Here is a 20,430-nt window from a genome sequence, read left to right as displayed (position 1 = left end):
ATTTACATTGTAAGAAAAGTGTTACCTTCTGCAACAAACCCACAGGCCTTTCAAGCCACATCTCACATTTCTATGGCTGCTCCATCTCCCTTCAAGTTTTGAGCACATATTGTGCCTCAGTCTTGGCATTCTCCCTTTTCACTAACGTCACTGGAAAGAAAATGTCTTTGCTACACTTAGCTCCCTTCCTCTTCCATAAATATATGGGAGAAAAACATATATTCCATATATATACACACACACACACACGTGTGTATATATATATATATATATCTCATGATCTCCATCTTTTCTGTAAAACACACTCCTCTCAGTCCCAACCTAGGAGGGTGCAACACTTCAAAACTGACCTTTCTGAGGAAAGAAGGGAGAATGCCACATCTACGTCATCCACGCTCACACTGTCCTCTTGCCAAATGTCTGTATTGTTTTCAAGTGCCTGCACTAAGATCAACCTCTCATTTTCTTCTACCACTTTTCTTTTCCAACATAGTCTTTTAGCAGTGCTTTTCTTCTTTCTGCCTTTCCTTCTACCACATACTGTTTTCCTCTGCTGCTTTCCACAGCTGTCATGCCGCTTCCTAAAAGTATACTCTAACATACTAAAGTCTCCTCTCCTCTGAATCACTCTTAGAAACTGTGCCATAAGCCTTGCCTGTCTTGTTTTCTTCTACCTATTGTTGCATTGTTCTATTCTCCCACTTAAATCAACTATTGCCCATGTGCTCATTAGAAATTTTAGATTTTTTTTTTAAATTTTAAGTCTCAAAATCACCTGTTATAATTTATCCGGGATTGGTGTAGTTGCTGCTGTTTTAGGAGCAGTTTTGCTTCTTGCTTAGTCAATAAATGTTGGAGTCGTTCCTTTTCAATTTCCAGCTCCATTTTTTGCAGAAGCAGCTTCTGCCTTCTTTCTTCGTATAACCTTTTAGCCAACTCTGTTTCCTTAGGCCCTGGGTCTGTGCTGTGATTCAGCCCAGAACCTCGACAGGGCCTGGAATGATCACAGGTTTTGTGAACTGTCCCAGAGTGTTTTCCAAGTACCTGGCTGATATAGCAGCTCTCTTCCATGCTCCCTGAGATCCCCACATGTCTCCAGGCACAGCCATGACTCCCTCGCTGAGGGCACGTGCTCTGAAATTCACTTGCTCGCTGGTCCATCTCCTGAGCTTGCTTTACACGGTGAGGGCTCCTCTGCTTGGCTGGGGAAATCATGTTGTTGCACTTCCTGTGCAAGTCATTTTCCATTGGATACTCCTTCAGACATTCCTGATGGTTGTCATGTATTTCAGTCCTGTAATCATGGTTGTTCCTGCAAGGCTGAGACAATACAGCATGGGCTGGACTTCCAGCCTTCGGTGCTCTACTGTTCTTATGAAGTGTCCAAGGACCCTCAATACCCAAATACGAACTGTCCAGCCCCAAAGAGGGGTGTTGGCATAAGCTCTTCTTACTGGATACCTGCAATAGGAGAAACAATTTCCTGTAAATCACCAAAATTCATCTTTGTTCACCAATTTTCCTTGGCAAATGTGTTCCCTTCGAAACAGAGCTGCTGATCAGTGTTGATATACAACCAAATCAGTGGACATACAACCAAACCCAACAAAATATTTACCAGAACACAGACACAAATCCGCTATCAAATCAACATTTCATTCCATCTACACAAGTGTAATAAATGTAAAACTACCGTCTGCAGGATCCTCAGCATAAAATGAGTCACTTCAGAGTATCAAGTAGTTGTGAGCATCTAGGGTTACATAAAATCAACTTGAAGAGTGGCAAAAAACATTAAATGTTAAGGTTTGAAAATGTTTAATTTTGAATACCAAGCCAAAAAATCCATTCAGCCACTATAAATACTCTTTGATTGGCTATTACACAGCAGGAGATTTGATGTAAAACATTTCACCTTGCACTGAATGGTATATTACTTACCGCTGGAAATTTGATGAGAGTTTTTGAAATATCTTTACAGAAACACAGATAAAAACCAACTACTTTCTGTAAAAACTGGTTGTACATCAAAAGCTGTCATTTAAATACAAAACATGTTTAAATACAGCTATAAACGTAAGCGATTTTTCAATTAAGCTGGGCAAGTGATTATAGTCTGATAAAACTCTGAAGAAAACAAGCAACTGTAATTCACATTTGTCAACCCAGTACAAGCAAATTCTAGTGGTTTTGTTATAGTCATGGTTGTTATGTAATAGATATCACAATCCTAGTTACATCCTGGTGTATCTTTGCACTATGGTTCATCTAGGCAGTTAAGCATTTGAGCTTTTATGCACATCACAACAGCAGTGTATCAGGCGCATGCATTTCTTTTGCTAGAACTGCGCATTAATTTCAATAACAAACTGAATTTAAACTCCTCCAGCCTTTGGGACTTTCCAGAAAGATATGAGGCTTTTTAATTACAGAAGCCAGATTTGTTAAAGATAGCAAAACCACTGCAGTGTAAGTGGCTTAGCGGGGAAATTTGGAATCCACTGATGAAAAAAATAAAAAAAAAAAGGTATTATTTGCCCTCTGGGAATGCTTACAATAGATAGGTATTGTGCATATAGAGTGCGAAGACAGTTGGCCAGACCCAAAACACTCAAATTTAGGAATACAAGTAAGCTTCCAGCAATGATTAGGAAAGAGATATAATACAAATCTATGCAGCATTTATATGTATAATTTAGAATCTTTTTTTAATAAATAAACAAAATACCAAATATACTCAGCTGCCCTTCAAGACAACCAATTACAAGTTTCTTGTAGACTTCACAGAATGTAAATTAATGTGGATTAGCACCTGAATACTGATATTTTATTATTTCCAGTTTTGTGCATACAAATATATCCTCTCTGCGATGTGATTGAAAGCCAAGGATGTCATGTTTTGCCCCAAAGGGCCCAGTGAGTTGGAGACATTTGCATTACTGTCAGTGCTAAATGTCTGAGGAAAGTCCGGTGCTTGGACTGGGTGAAAAGTGCAGGACACTAAAATATTTTAAAGTCAGAGGGGCTGGCAGGGCAACTGAGCAGAAATGCAACATGCTGCCAAAAAGACAGAGTTTTGTTACTTATTATTTGTAGCATGCCATCCTTGTGGGCAATATTTTCTACACAAATAAAGGCCACAGAGCCCTTTTAATCTGAATTAGACAATACAGAAAAGGATGATGAAGTCTCTCATTTCCCACATTACCTGCTTCTGATTATATAGCATTTAGGGCACCTACAGTAAGAATCTTTCAAGGTGAAGGATTTCCCAGTCCTTGCGAACAGCAGAAGGCCTCAGACATGAAGATATTCTTAGAGGATCCTATCAGGACTGGCAGTGTAGGGTAGTCACAGAAAGCAAACACCTGTCTTTCTGCAGCGCATAAATAGTAGTTAAAGAGAACACACATTAAAAAAGGAACCTCAAAAGATGACATGTCTGAGAACACCTTTATTTTAGCAGCTTGCTGACTGAAGAGACAAGAGAATGTTAAGAAATCCAAGCACAGGAATGAAGATGTTACAAAATAATCATCAGGTTTAAGAATAAAGGTCCACATTGCAAATTAACTTCATGGCTGAGACTCTATTAAGAGTCCCTGAAGGCCCTAAAAGAGAGGTACCAGTTAGCATTTGTTGACCTTGGTCACCATTAAGTCTGCCCTGATGGTCTCAGAAATGGCATTGACATTTAAAGACTTCATAACAAGGCAGAGAAACTTTAATGTTATTTCACAGTTACAATATGTTTGCAGGGGGGAAAATTCTCATTAATGTCACTGAATGTGAGTGGGATTTTCTTATTCCTTTAGAAGGAGGAGGTCATGTTAGGCAGAAGACTGAGTTCCAACATGCCTTTGATGGTTACTCAGTACTCTGCAGGGCCTAACTCTGAAGGAAAATTAACTGTTGGGAGTCAGAAACTAGTCAAAAACTTTTTTAGTAATATGTGGGTTTTCTGCTAAAGCCTTCATTGAAAATACAGCAAGATGGTAGACATTGCAGGGAAAATGGATAGATATTGACACATATGAGGGGTCAGAAGAGACCGGCACGTGACATGACCGATCTGTAAGATGCAGGCCAAGTAAAGGGGAAAAGTAGAGAAAAGAAATATTCCAAAGACCCATCTACTACTGTGAGTCTGAAGACACACAAGCATAAGGAATCAGGTAATTTTACAAGATGAGTTTAAGAAAGATATTGCCTATGGGACACGTGGAAACCATGACGGACCGTGATGGAACAGCTGTGCTTCCTCCTCCATGGAGCTCTTCCAGGCTTGCTGTGCCGTATTTAAAGATACAAGTTCCTTTAACTAAGGCTTAAACAAACTCATACTGCTCCTTGTAAGATAAGGAGTTAATAAGACTTGATCAGATGTGAAATTCTTGTGAAACAAGGAGACACTAAAAATGGTTTTAATAATCTTTAGAATGATTTAAAGATGGAGACATGTGAAGGTCTACAAAGTCTTTACTGCAACCCCAGTAATTTTTGCTCAGGGATTCAGCACAGAGCTTAAACAAACATCCAGTCCTTAAAACTTCCTATGAACAGACAAACAGTGCACCAGTTTTATGCATGCAGCATTATGATCTCTGCAAATTGTTCTTAAATGCAACTTGTGTGCCTTGCAGTTCTAATTCATAGCGCTGGCAGAAGAAGCACAGTTACGGCCTGACTCTAGCACAAAGGGCTTTGTACTGGAAGGGATGAACTAGTAACTGAGCATATCTTTACAAAATCAGCACAGGCAAGGTCCTGACAGATATTATTGCATGTACATACATGTTTAAGAAACAGCTCAAAATCTTTACCTTGAGAAGTCTTGCACTCTGAAGGACAAAATTCCAGCAAAATACAATGTTGTTTAGGGTGCAGAGCAAAATTGCTAGAGATGTTTACAGCATCAGGATTTTAGTTCATGGCACCCTAGTTTGTAGCTTTTAGCTGAAATATGTCAGAATAAAGGCAAAAGAGACAATGAAAAAAAATAATTCTCACTGGTATCTTGAGGACATTTCTCTAATCTGGATTTTCACTTCAGGAGTTTATTTTGGTGGGGTAGAAAGAATGGAAGGAACATGTTGATTTAGAACTTGTCTGTTGTGCTGATCTAAGTGGGGACCCTGGAGGAGACCAAGAATAATGAACAGAAGCAGCAACCAGAGGAGAAATACAGAGATTTAAAGATTTTTAAATATGACGCAGGGACCACCATAGACAGAAACACCTTCCAGAGCACCAAGGGCACATACTTAAGATTCTTCACAATTGTAGCTGTTCTTTGGACATGGTTAGCAAAATTTATTTGTTCACTGGAAGCATGGTCAAGCTCTGGTGCAGACTGTCCAGGGCAGTGATGGAGTCACCAACCCTGGAGGTATTTAGGAGACATGCAGATGTGGTGTTTAGTGACGAGTTTTAGTGGTGAGTTTGGAGGTGCTGGGCTAATGGCTGGACTCAGAGGTGGTTTCCAACCTAAACAATTCTGCAGTTCCATCAGTGACCCCGCTGACACCCTCACTAAGGTATACAACCTAAACCTGGAACTCAGTCACCACTCTGAATGGTTGATATATGGGTCTCATCTGAATAAAGCTTGGCGTTGTGTTTCAGGTCTATCGAGAGTGTAAGTACTTGCTTTTGTCAGCAGAATGAGGATGTATTATAAATAAGCTGAGATAGGATACTGGGGCAACAGAAATGCTGTTTTTAAGAACAATTACATCAAATTATTAGACTATTTGAAGTATGTTACTAGTGATTAAGGAACTGTTCTTTCCAAGATTCTGTAAGAATTTATCAGGGAGAATGAAAAAGCATAAAGATTTTAAAGTATATTAGTACGATCTATTGAGGTCTATAAATTCTCTTCTTTAAATCATATAATCCTTTGTTAAAATCTGTACCATAAATAACCCAATATCAGTTATTACAAAGTGCCATGTAATAGTACAGCAACTGTCTCTGTCACTACCTAAGATAAATATAGTAGATAACTCCTAAGGTAAGCCAACCATTTTTCAAGCAAGAAACAAAGCATTATTTTCTGTAGAAATTATGTATAGCTATGATTGCCATATTCCACTGAATAAAACAAGTGGTCTCAAATGAAAGATACCATGAATGACAGTCACCAACCGGTATTTTTCCTGTAAAAATCTACTGAACTCATATTGAACAGGGTAGCTAAAAAAAAGTAATATCACATCACAAAAAAGTGAATCTATAGCTGCTAGCTGACAGCAGAGGAACACCTCCTGTATTTGTGCTGCCTTCAGTATTTTTTCTCCTCTTTGTTAAGAGGGTTAGAGCTGGCATGCCAGGTGCACAAAAAAACCTGCATTCAAAGTAGCATGTGAGCATTTGCTGGCGCTCAGCTTTAAGTGTATATTTTGCATTCATAAACATGCCACCCTTCTTCTCCAGCTACCCAAACACTGTAGATAATCTCTAACAAAGGCTCCCATTTCAGATCAGCAGACTGCTTTTACACTGCCTGATAAGCCAGTTAATAATACAGTGCTCCAAGAAAACTAAAGAGAGGTGTCTGCGTGCCAAGTCTTGGAAGTCACTGTGAGCAAAATGCCCATTAAGCCCACACAGTACCCACACATGTCAGTGCAATACCTGGCCACTAAATTTAAGCAAACATGTTTGCTTTTCAAAACAAAACTGTATCATTCCTGTTTGCACTATAGAAAAATGCCACTACACTAATTTTGACAACACCAGGTCCAACTATTAAGATTCCATGTGCTGCCAACATTATAAAAATAATAAAAAATAAAAAAAAAATCCCAATCTTCTGACTTCAATTTTTTACTTCTGCCCTTTATTTTACTGACGAATCAGTAGTTCAAGACCTAGATAAATATTTCAAAAACTATACTATTTGTGAGTAGAGCAGGTCACTACCATTTCCCAGTGCATTTGGAGTTCATGTGAATAAGGGCAAAAGAGTGATGAGCTGCATTTTTAACATGGGCATATACAGAATAGTTGTCTAGCTGATAGAGAATGTGTAATGCAACATCTGCACCGTACGCTTTGCCAAAGCCCATCCCAAATAAATGTAGTGCATTCTCCCTAGTGCAATTAACTCTTGTACTCTGGCAGGTTGTGCTAGAAGATCATCAAGGTAGATTACCTTCCAGCATATGAACTAAATACTTACAGGTGTTATATCATCAGTTATTACTTACAAACTTCTGCATTTAACAAGACATCCAGGCAAATGAATGATCTAATTTATGAATTATTTATAAGAATTTCACAGCATGCTCCTGGCGTCATCCATGGCCTTTTCCAGGTCATATGACACCAATTAGAGCTGAATTTTAAATTATTCAATAACCTGAACTCTCTTGTCATTTAACATATAGATATCAATGCAGTAAACAAGTTAAGTCTAATGGGCCCTGGAGGTTTGCGTTCCTCCACCCATCAGCAGCAGAGGCTGTATGCTACCACTGGAATAGAAAATAATAGAATGCAGCAGTCAAAAACATTTGCAAGGTTTTAATAAGTTATTTTGCCTCCCTTAGGGATTTTAGTATAACTTACAAGCCCTGAATCTAAAACATATTAAAGTCCTTAGCTATGTGCTTTTAAAACAAAATTAGGACATAGCAAAAGAGCAAGTCTGACACTAACCCTAATTTAGGCCCTTAATTTGAAATGTAGTGGAAATTATGGAGTAAGCAAGATTTACTATGCACAACTCATTACCTTCAGGCTCTCCTACAGTAGAGCCAAAAATAGCCCCTCTCCCAACACAGATACACCTGCCTATAAAGATAAGGCTACACAGACGGAAATGGAAATGTTAATTTAACAGCTATCACTTGACAGGTGCATCCCTCATTCTTCATCATTTGTGTGGCAAAGACTTCCACCATTCTTCTGTCCCAACAGCACTGGAGACACCAGTGATGTAGAAACCCATCAGGATATGGGTACGGGCTTCAAGACACAGCATTTCAGAGAGGTTTAAGGTTGCACCACATCATCAAAAAAAAGTGAAAGTAACAGCCTCTGAAGCACATACACTATTAAAGGTAACTTAAAACCATCCTTTTCCATGATGACTACAAGAACAAGAAGATATCAACAACAAAGAAGATGAGATGACTTTGTCAGATATTTTATTCTGCCTCAGTATGAAGTCTTCAGGAAATGCATGGCAAGCATGCCAAGTCCTGGCTCTGAATCACATGAGGCTGTGAGCATGACCTCCTATCCACTGCTGCTCCACCCCGAGAAGTCCAAGTCATATGGCAGAAAATTTCTGAAATTAGGTGTGCTCGGTACAAGCCTAAACTATGCCTAGCACCAATAGACTTATTTTTTTAGTACCTGTGCCTCAGCTTTCTGAAGGCTGCTAAATAAAACCCCAGACCCATACCCTCCAGATGGTCACTTGCAGATGCCTGTCTTGGAGGACCCAGAGACCCCACCCATCTGCACACACGTTTCCTTTGCTCACTGCTTTTCAAGCATTAAAAAGTTTCCTGAGATCCAACACCAAAAGGAAAAGATAGAAAGGGAGATGTTCAGCTTATCCATTTAAACACTAGCAAGAAGTTCTCTAGCTACTGCTGTCAAGATAAACACCAAAAAAAATGATGTTGAGAGAACATCATGCCAAATAGGTAAAAACACACATACCCAAAATGTCTAGCCAGATTAGCAAGAATAAGGATTTAGATAAAGAACACAACATTGGATTTTCTGCTCCCTGACCTTATCATAGGAGGGTGCTGCAACAGAGTTCTCAGTGTTTTTTTAAACTTTTTAAACTTTTTAAGAAAAATAGCAGAGAGGGGGGAAAAAAGACAACTGCCTAATCTCTCAGCACACATTTTAAGAACATAAAAAAATAGCTATAAGGGATTTTATTTTGGTTGGCAGCCAGATTTAGCTTCATTGCTACACTGGGCAGCATTTGATTATTTCACATTAAGGGTAGTAACATGTTGGACGATAAGAGGGAAGTTCATATTGGTTTTCATTAAAGAGTAATATCCACCATGTATTTGGTTTTTCAAGGTAACTTTTTCAAAGTTATTTTAAAAAGCAAACAGTTTTCCACTTGGAATCGCAAGTTTAGCATATCACAGGCTACACATGTTCCCAGCTATTGCCAGTCTCTTTAGAATTCAATCAACATTTGCTCCAAAGTCATGCTTTCATAGCTCCAGACACAAGACAAAAGGGCAAATATACTATGACCCCTTTAAATAGCCCTGATTACTGTGATCAAACAGAAGCCAGATACTGATGTGGAGAAGAAGGTGCAGAGTTTGATTGTGTGTGAAGATTACCGCAGAAGTAGACATTGAATTTGCCAACATGCACCTCACCATGACAGCCAATATCACCTTTCCCCTGTATTTGCAGTAGGGATAATTCTGGTACCCAGTGGCCAAGGATGAATTGTAAGCAACAGCTACTTTTCACTCTGAAAATTACATAAAGTTTTACTTCCATCAGGTGTCTCCTAAAGCGTCCCTGGGGTATGGATGAAGGCTTTGAAATATTTTTGCAACACAAAGGAAGGAATAGATGACATCTAGGAATTAAAAGCATGTTCAGAAGTAGGGACAGTGTTTTGGGGAAAAGAAGAAAAAAAAAACAAACCACAAAACAACCAGAAAGTTATTTAAATAATAAAGAAATCCCACACTTGCAAAAGCAGAAAATCTTTTCATTTTAAGATTGGAAAGGTGTGCCTAAGCAAATGCATACTGTCAGAAGTGTCCTTGCACTAAGAGCTAGACAGCATTTAGATTCTGCTAATGATCCCATCTCTGGGAAATAATTCATAAAAAGTAAACAGTAATTTTCATATGCCTGCCCTTTTGATCTTACATTTGTAGGGAGTATCCTGAGGCTAGCTGTGGGCGCCCTCATGGCGCTGGCTGATTGACCTCTAATCTGCCCCTCAAGTAACGATCATGCCAAGGAATGACAACAAGAGTTGCAGACGTTTCAGTGCAGTCCCATTAAAGACAGACTGACTCACTTCATCTTGTCAAAAAAAGTTTCACACAAGAAATAAAAGCTTTTTAGAAGGACTCTTTTATTTTGTAATGACGCTGTTCTTCAGAACAAAGACTGGAACTAGACTAATATACTAGGACCTGACTGGTACAGAGCTTTAGATTAACCAGCCAAATGCTGGTGCAAGACACAGTTACAAGTAGTAAATAGTCCTGGCAGCAGAAAATCAAGAGTGTCTTCTAAAATAATCAAGTCAGAACCATAGTACTTGACCCCTCCACATTTCAAAAAAGTACAGATACCATTCTTAAGATAGCAATAGTCTAACTGACTGCTCACAGTCTCATCAGCCACACAAGGCTGTGAGCTCTGAAATCCCAGCCTGAATGAGTTTTTTACTCCATGCTAGCCCTTAGTAAACACAAGAAGGATCCTTATGCCTCTCTCACTGGGTATGAAGCTAAGAGAGGAAACAGCCAGTCCAGAGCAGCTGACATCCAGAAACTCAGTGTCATACCAAAACTTGCTATCATGCTAAGGTGACTAATTTATTGAAATAAGGGAGTGAAGAAACTACAAATTTACCTGCTGGAATCCAAAGAAGTGGGAGCACAGACTATTTCCTGTATTTGAGTAATACTGAAAAAACATGCATACTCCCAACACACTGCAACAATACAACAGAGTGGGAAATTAACTAGGAGAAACAGAGTATTAGAGCTGCCACCAAAGTCCTTAAAACACTAAATCGTACCTGAATGGTGGCACAACTCTATCATGGGCATATATATTACACACACACTATGCTTCCACTTCCTGCTTCGGTCTTTCCATAATTCATATCCCTGCTCTTGTCAGATTCTCTTGCTTTAGCAAGAAGTCAACATCTTAATTTACAGTTACGTAAGCAGAGCACTGTAAATTGAAAGGATTTGAACTTTTTTGACTAAGAACATATGAAGCTAGAAGTTTTGTGCAAAATACAACTAGTCCTGAAGAAATTACACCTAAACATGATACCTCATAATCTGTTACCTAATCTGACAGTCTCTGCATTGGGCACGATTCCCTGAGACCTCTGAGCAACACAGGCAAATGATCTCATGGGAGTCTGAAAGGCTCAGCTTGCTGAACATAAAAATTCAAGGTTCTCTTGGCATACAGGCTGTGATTTCAATCAGAGATTAAATGTTTTCTCTTTGGCAGGCTTGCAGTATGTCAAGCAGGTACATAAATCAACTAATGAAAGACTAGATGCAAAGTTGCATCAAGGAATAGGAACAGGCATGGATCAAATAGCGATTTCTCATTCCCAGGGTAAGCTAGTTGTTGCTTTTTGAAGCTCACACAAAGATGCTGACTCCACAACATTCCCACCACACTTGAAACGTCACAATGGATGTCCCAGAAGACATTCCATGTATGGCTGAGGCTCCTTAAGAGCTGAGGGCATCTCTTGGAGGTGGCAACCACTGACAGAGGGAAATGGCCTCTGATATATCAAGCTACAAAGATCAACTTCCTCTTGACCTATGGAAATGAATCTTTTACAGTCCCGCTTAACACCATAAAGCATAGCAATATTGTCACAGCTATTATTTGCATAAAATGGTGCTAGATGTGTTGTAGAGCAGTTTGACAGTCCAACCTGATGGGTCTCAGCTGCAGAATGTTGATATAAAGGCTCTTGTATAGTAACCATAAGATATTAGGTTGTCTGAATGGACATCCATCACTACCAGCTTGTGTGAAGAAGAACATTAAGTTTAAAAGGCATGACCAAGAATAAATTGAAAGGCCCTTCACTACTCCAGGGCAGCAGTGACTTTGTGAGGCAATTGCTTGCACTCTGTGGCACAGCAGTGTGGACAGAAGACCAAGTAAAACCACCCACAGGTTTATTAAACTGAATTCAGTTTCATAAAGCTCTCAAAGTCTCAGCAATTGCAAGAGACAGAGAAAATTACATCCTTGCACAAAACCAGGCTTTGGTCACACGCACACAAAAATATGTAATTAAGTATATGATCATAGTCTCACATTAACAGTTAGCAGAACATTGTGCCCTGCTTACAGGCTGCAGGACAGGGATGTGGAAGGACAGTTTCCAGCTGTGAACCCCTACATTACAGTCTTTTCAAGTTGCAGATATGGACCTTCCTTTCAATAGAGAACCACTATTTTGTTGTGTTGTGTCAATTCAGGAGCTCTATTGTGATGAGCAGGCACTCCATACCTCTTTTGTGCCGTTTCCAACCAGTATCCTAACAAACAAGCATACAAAAAAAGAAAAATCTCTTCTCCACATGATAGCAACTAATGTAGCATATATAAGACAACTGAAATTTGACCTCAGTTATTCTCCAGTAGGGAACCAATTTTTGACAGGGAATTTTTTTCCCAGCGTAAACCATACAAGTTTGTGTTTTTATATTTTACCTTTCCTCTGATTTACCCTTCCTCACTTTGTGAACTCAATCTGTACAGTAAGTCTGCACAAATGCTGAAAGCAGAAACAGTCCATGATGCAGAAAGTGGAGACAGGCCATGATGCCAAAAGGTATGAATTTTTGAAGTTCTGACAAAATTCTAATGCAAAGTTGAACCCTCTATCTGGGCTCCCAGGCCACTTCTTTGGATAGAGTTAGTTAATAAATGTATTCTGATTACCAGGCTTAAGCCTTTCTTATTCCATCTGAAAGAGCTGCACTTCAGCTCTTCTCCTTAAACTCTGGATTCAACAAAGAATAGTAACGCTTTGAGGCTGAAAATCTCTAAAACCACTCAGTGCCAACTTTAACGGGAGCAAAATTAGGTCAACAGTAAAATTCACTCCCTCCAGGAACAGAGTCTGAACCAACCAGTTGAGCAGAGAAGAAATTTTCACCACATGTTTTCATATCTGTAAAGTCCCTCGGGATTTGTAAATAGTAAAAAAAAAAAAAAAAAAAAAAAAAAATTAAAAAATTAAAAAATAAATTCCAAATATTGTTGTAGAGCAGAAAGCACTATCCTACTGGAGAAATAAAACAAAAGAGATTGAGCATCCCTCATTGTTACATATTAAATAAGTACATCTTTGAAGTGTCACAAACCTGACGGGGGAATAGACATGAAGTGGCAAGAATTCCAAAGAACTGAGTGGAAGAGGATAAAAAAAGGAAGAAAGGAAATGAGTAAAGAATAAACCCAAATCACATTGGTTCAGTCAGGTATTTAAAATGAGTTTTCTTTAATTAGTTGAACTGTAATACAAATTAAAACTGAATTTCTTGTTCATAGCATATTCATTGAAGGGGAGGGGATGCAGCTGGCTATTTTCAGAACAGTTCATTCTAGTCCAGTTCTGCAGGACTGAACAGCAGCCAGTTTCTGTCCTTCTCAAAGAGACCAAAAAGCAACTTGGCAGCAGAGAGTCTGACTGCAAGCTCCATCTCAGAGCTTGAAGCACGACAAACCTGTGGCAATTGTGACTATAAACTCATTAAAATCATTACAGATTATTTAAAGTCTTCATGCCTGACATTCAAGTCCTTTTATATCCTTTAAATGTCCAGGAAAAGAGGCTGTAGACACAAGGCAGAAAAGAGGGCTTTAATACCACAGCAGATCACTACATGATGAGTAAAAGGAGTTTGGTCCCACACTGTATTTTTGGCATGAAATTTTAAACTGGATTGATTATAGAATTTCCCCTTGTTTTTGAAATCTTTTGCTTTCTGCCACTGTTGATGATACAAATGCCCAAGCCCAGCTTTCAGTCTGGATAATGACCAGAAGCAAAGTAATCAGATCTCTTGGATCAGTGTCTGTCTCATGATACGAGATAAGATTAATAGTTTCATGCTGATTTGCCATTTCCTAGAGTAGTGTTAAATTACACATTTACAGGGGGGTGGGAGGGAATGTGTACCATATGAAACTCTCAGAAAAGGGCAAAACCAAAGCACAGTTATCATAAGATAAAAACATAAAACAATCACAGCCCTTGGGGGACCAGAAGCAATGTGCAGCCTCTCATGTGTCAGATCATCACAGGGTGCCTGGTTATTTCATGATAAGATTATCTAATGTTAATCGCACTGCTAGAATTGCCTGCAATAAAAATGTTACAAACTTTCTAATTTTAATTATTGGGTTCCTGAAGATAACTACTTCAATTCTGTTTGGAAAAAAAAACCCCAACAAAAACACTCCCCATGCTTTCTCTGAAGCTGGGAGTACTTCAAGTACCAAAACCGTGGATTTGATGATTTTTCACATCTTTATTTCTGTGATTATTAACTCCTCTCTTCGCATCCATTTTCACCAGTCACCCTGACACAGGATAGTAAGTGCCTATAGCATAAGACAGTTTCTTCCATTTAATTTCACAAACTACATCAAAAAAGTGCCGAATACCTCAAAAGAAAAACAGAATGCACCTCAAAGTAAGCATTCTTGAAATAATGCAGAAGGGGAAACTTTTCCTAACAAAAAATTGTCAATGTGATGACCTTAGCATTAGCTAAAGGAAGTGGCAACCCTGACTGTAATAACACCAATAGCAGAAGCATACGAGCTAATTCCCTGGAGAAGATTTCTGTGGAGCAATCTCTTCAGAACCCACCACTAACTCACTGAAGAGATAATCTCAGGTGTTAGTTACATTAGCGGGTATTGTAACACATGCACACACAACCCCTCTTTGCATTGTAATTCTTACACCTGCAAAGCTTTTATAGCAAGTATCTCCCTCCCACTACCCCAATGCACTATGGCAAATGATTGCAGAGCCTTAAATGCCATTTACTGTCATAGGACTTCAAACCGAAAACAAGAATTTTCAAAAGGAGGTACTGTGCAAAAATCCTCCATGGTATTAGTTTTTGGGGGTAGTGAGGCTCCTCAGGAACACAATAATAAATAGGAGGGAAAAAAACCATGCATAAGGACTCAGATAAATTCAAGAACCTCCCATTGTATCAACTTGATCTCATCCAAAACCACACTGTCACCATGGACCCTTGTTAATTCATTCATAGTCCACAGGTTGGTGGACTACTGATCCTACATTTTTCATCAAACATTATTATTATTGATTTAAGGACTTCATGCTACAACCAAACAAGTTTCTCACAAGAGTTGCAACCTGGAAAAGCCAAATAAAAATGTCCTAATCACACGGCCTTTGGATACTATTCTATTGGATACTATGTAATTTTCTGCAGATGAAACAAGAGAATAAGAACAGTTGAAGCAATTTAAAAAATAGATTTGTCATTTTACACACTGGTATGATAAAATTTGCTTATACATCAGTTATTTTATATATGCATACATAATCTATTTGTCTGCATTTTCCTCGTGTTTTTAGCATAAAAATGGTTAGAGAAAAATCTAGATGTGTATTTCTCCTGAGTTCACCAGTTCCTGCTGTTTGTTTCTCACCTCAAGTCATAATCCTGTCTTTGACATCATAATCATTTGCACAGCCACCAATTGAGATGTCACAAACAGAGGATTATGGCCAGGTGGGGAATAGCAGCAGGAGCAGTTGAACTCTTAAGAAACAAAAATCTTGTTTTCATGCAAATGTCCTTCATAATGGAGAACAAAAGAACAAAGGGAGAAAGATACAATGGAGAGAAAAATACTAGAAGCCAGATTGTTTCTAAATACATGATCTCCCTGAAGTTCCCTCTGAGGAGTCAGCTGCCAATTACCAACTGCACAAATCATTACAAAAATAAAACAAATCTTGACATCTGATGATTGAACTCCCCCCACTGCCCCCACTACACATATACACAGTTTTCTACTTAACATGAAATCAGCAGAAATACAAGGCACTTTGAGAGAACTTGTAACCTTTAGAAGTATTTATATATTCCTGGCAGTAACTAAGCGCTCTTCTCCCTTTTCTATAGATGAAGACACTGAGGTCAAAGAATACACAGGACCTCTCTGAATCTCAGTCACAAACAGAATGCTGAAGACATTAGGTACTATAAAATTCAGAGCTGAAGTGGCACAAATTCTGGAGGAACAGAAAACCCATAGCTCCAGTTGCAGTCCAACAGGAGACTGCTGCAGAAGGGCTACTCCAGTTTACCAGTTCCAAGGAGTTAAAAGAATTACGGACAATTTTTATAGTTTAAAAAATCATTCATAAATTAATCTGTCTGAAATTGATAGCTAGAATCAATCTGAATGCCAATATAAAGTCACTGGGAAAAAAAATTAAAACTGCAATCCAGATCCAAAACAACAGTAACTTTATATGTAAACAGAAATACAATCAGCTACACTGATACTGCTCACTTTGTAACATTGCTGCAAAAACATCTACCAGGAATAATCCTGCTTTCATTTTGAGTTTCTTCTTTTATTCAGGTTTGGGTAAACAGTGCTAAACCGAAAAATGCTTAAATTGCCATGTTCTCAGCACTGCTGCTATAACCTTATCAAGAATATCAGTGTTTCTGCACCAGTCTAATTAAAAAATACAAGAAATTCATTTCTGAAAAGGGGGGGAAAAGAAAAAAAGCACTGCTTCACATACTTGTGTTCTGCCTCACTATTGCTTGTGATGATGCTGAATATATGCCATTAAATGTGACAGCATAGATAGCCTACAGCTCAAACAATTCCATCATCTGCCTGTGTTCTATTACCACACAGTTTTCTGGACATATCCTGTCCAGATCTCGTCACAGCACAGCAGATGTGGCAGCTCATTCCCTCAGCAGTAGTGCAGGGTAGGAACCATGGCATGAAAACTGTGTCTTCTCTCCTTTTATTTTCCAGTCTCCGATTTGAGGTGCTGAAGCATCAGGATTGTTTCAAGTTCATCTGAATTGTCCAAATAGCCTGCCTGTAAATAAAAGTGCCATTTGACAAAGGAATAACTCAGTAGAAAAAAGCTTTTGACTTTGCCACTAATCACTTTGTATTTTAGATCTAACTCCCTCTTTCCTCCAAATCTGAAATGAGTACAAGCAGGACAATAAACAGCCTTCCAGCTTTTAGGCACTATCAGGCATGAGAGCAGACTACTAAAAACACAGACCACACTGGCTATCTGTACAAGACAATTGCACTTGAAAAAAAACTGAGTTGTATATATGAAATCTAACCATGACTTCTAGCAAAGGAGCTGCTGAGTAACTCTAAGACCACTTAGGATTTTAGACTTGATGAACAAACCTCTAACTATGCTAACTAGATTTTAGGCAAAACTGTTAATTGCTCTCAAGTTTTATTTACCTTAGAAATCTGCTGTTTCTTTTTCAGATCTCAAAAGAAGTTTGACTGCCCAGAAGCTTACTAATTTTCCCAGTCTTATCAGTCTAGTTTAGCAAAAAATAATAAGCCTACCTAGAAATCTTGTCCCACATTTGCTATCCTGCATTTTTTTAAAAAGAAGCTATATTTGTCCACCGTATTTTAATCATCTTTAAACCTGTCACTTTAAGAGTCCAGATGGTAAAAGAATCTTTTGCTCCTGTACAAATTTATGTATAATGTATTAATAAGGCTCAAATTCTATATTCAGAAATACTGATATTTATGAATAACTCCAAGAAAACTGCTGCACAGAAAATACATCTAAATTCCTCCCTTCATTTTTCATAAAGGATGACGGGTAGTTTGTTACACTGATAATCACTTTGAACATGCAAAGGGACGTTTCACTATGTTCCTGTGTCTTACTGGTGGCAGTTACCATGCTGACAAAACTTTTTTTATTCATGTAAAAAGAAGCAGACATACAAGAACATGGTCAAGTTAAGAATAGGTGAAAGTCATAGCTTTATCTTACCTGTACTGAAATTTCTCATCTAGTGGGAAAACAGGTACTTTTCTAAAAATTTACACACCTGTACTGAAAGCAAAAGTTCAATCATATTGGAAAGTGTACTACTGTGTTCATATTGAATCTTTTCTTCTAGGTGGAGGGAACAGAGGGTGGAATCAATTCTACACTAAATACACATTCAAACCCTGTATTTTCGTAAGACCTTTGTAAGATGAGCAGCACCCGTGCTGGGAACTGCCTACTGAGAATTCCAAGACTCAGTCTTTAGATAACATATGGCAGCAATGGATAATGGACACTCTAGGAAGCGGCAGATAGAAAAATGCCAGTTAAAATATTTTAACAACACGGAGGCAACAAGCCTTTCAAAAGGAAAAAAAAAAAAATCTCCTCTTAGAAATAAATCAAACAAATAAACCGTACTTTCTTCAAGGCAAAAAGAACAGAGGATGCAAAACCATGCATCTGAAACCAAGGACTGAAGGCCATTCCAGCCACACCTCTACACAGTCTGTAAGTAGCAGCATTTCATTCCTAGAGGCCATTGGTGTCTGCTGTTAAAGTGACAAAGTCTGGTAGGTAACAGTATAACTGATGTGCCTCCCAGCCAAAAATCCTTTCTGTCATAAAACTGAGTGTTAAGCAGAGCTTTAAATAAAGTTTGGAAGTGAAATGTTCTCAAACATTAGCCTGTGATTTCTGAAATTAGAGGTCAACTCTATTACTCCTTGATGCTTGACTCCTGAAATTCCTTAAAATATGGCATTTGCTTCCCATTTTCAGGAACGCACCTCATGCAGTCAAGCATATGGAGTCAATAAAGGTGTCTCTTCATCTGGCATCTGAAGCTTTATTTTTCTCACTTATAAACTGCAACTGGTTTTAGTAATAGCAATCCCTGCACACATTTGAAATGCACTTCCATTTTCCACATTGCACAGCTATATGGCTTAGTAAATACATGCAATTTAGCTTCAAAACCATAGCTCCAGGCACTACATATCAAGAATTTTATATTACGAAAATTAATGCCTATTTTGCATATGCTTGAGCAATAAATTAAAAAGTTATGTCTTATATGTATCAATTGGGATTTTCTTAGCCTTCATTTTTAAAAAGAATCATGCATATAGAGTTACTTTTTTGGTTTCTTCTCTGGGCTTTTAATAAGAGACTATGAATTTATTTCAATTCACCAAAAGCAACTAACTAGAACTCTAGGAGTCTCATATTTTGTACTGAAATTTGTAGGTGTTCAACTGTATCAATATCAACCTCTGAATTCAATTCTCCAACTGAAAAAAAATTGGCACCTGCATGTACAGTAATCATGCCATTATCCAAGTAGAATAATCAAAGTAATAGTCATAATTTCTTTCAGCACAGAAAACTGCAGTCCTGTATCAGAGCTGAGAGGAAAATAAATGAGGTTGTGATAATTGCTGGAAGGGTGGCACCAGGACTAAATAATGCCTAGATGCTGTTCTCTGCTGGAGAGCCCTATTTCATCCTGAAATCTCCATTCTCCTAGGCACATGGAGCAAAGACAAAGACGTGGGTATTACTGAATGCACACTGAAGGTGCCTGAGAAATAGGGCAAGAGTCTTCCTCCCTACTTGTTAACACAACCTCACTTCTTGCACGGCTTTCTTTTTCCAACCCCAGGCTGACCAGTGACCGAGGTATGAATCCTGGAGTAAGCCAGCTTAGGGACTCTTCAAAGTAAAGCTACAGTAGAAGTGGCCCAAGAGACGGCCAAGGAAGGGCCAACAACTGTTGGTCCTTACTCCTCCTCACCTCAAATAGAAAGAAGAGCCTGGAGACAATTTAAAGAGCTGGCTGGAATGCTAGGCCACAGACTTGTGGGACAGAAAGCTTAATCATGAAATCAGCAAGCTGTGTCAAAAAACACTTGAAACAAACATCTCACACAGAACTCATTTGGGAGAAGCCTTTCATTTCTGCAATACATAAACCATAAAGAGGACAGAATTGGAAATAAACCTTTCCCTTCCTGTGTGTCTTATTTGTTTCACTCAGAATATGCCTCTGCTCTAAATTCAGATTTAAACTTGGGGATGTCATGCTTCAGAAAGTAAAACTAATGTGGAAAAGATGAAAAAGAACTTTCAACATGCAATCTAATACTCTTTTTACCTCCAAAGTAAAGATGGAAACATCAATTCAATAAAACAATGGTAAGAGGAATCTATTAGCTTATTTCCCTGAGAATCTTATGAGTTCACATGCATTGTTAGGAATTATACTACCTGGTTTCATGAATTCCACTAATTTTAAAATGTATTATTTCATAAAACCCAAAAACTAATTACATAAATCGGAAGAATTAAGAAAGAAGTATCTTCCACTTCTATAGGGCAATGAGCAAGCCAGGCTGTTCACTCCTATAAAAGATATCTAGAAAATTATAAACATTTTCATTACAACAATTTTAACACACCAGTATTTGAAAGAAACATATACAACATATACAAGTCAAGTTCAAAATAAAGCTGGGTTTGTTTGGTGGGGGTTTTTAAACCTTCAGTCTACAAAATCCACAGTAATGTATTTTGTGTTCATCCAGCAGTGGGATCTCCCTGGAACTGGAGCA

General features: G+C 38.4%; 1 protein-coding gene across 1 annotated transcript in view; it reads right to left on the bottom strand.

Annotated features, from left to right (window-relative positions):
* Positions 1-20,430, bottom strand: part of KIAA1328 (KIAA1328 ortholog) — a 172,651-nt gene that overhangs the window by 55,382 nt on the left and 96,839 nt on the right. Inside the window, exon 7 of the mRNA XM_058827295.1 lies at positions 776-1,461. Coding sequence (XP_058683278.1) covers positions 776-1,461 — 686 coding nt within the window. The remainder of the gene's footprint in view (positions 1-775; positions 1,462-20,430) is intronic.

The sequence above is a fragment of the Poecile atricapillus genome, chromosome Z (assembly GCF_030490865.1).
Source record: "Poecile atricapillus isolate bPoeAtr1 chromosome Z, bPoeAtr1.hap1, whole genome shotgun sequence".
Taxonomy (NCBI): Eukaryota; Metazoa; Chordata; class Aves; order Passeriformes; family Paridae; genus Poecile; species Poecile atricapillus.
The sequence above is the reverse complement of the archived record's forward strand: the minus strand, read 5'-3'. Positions and strand labels throughout refer to the sequence as shown.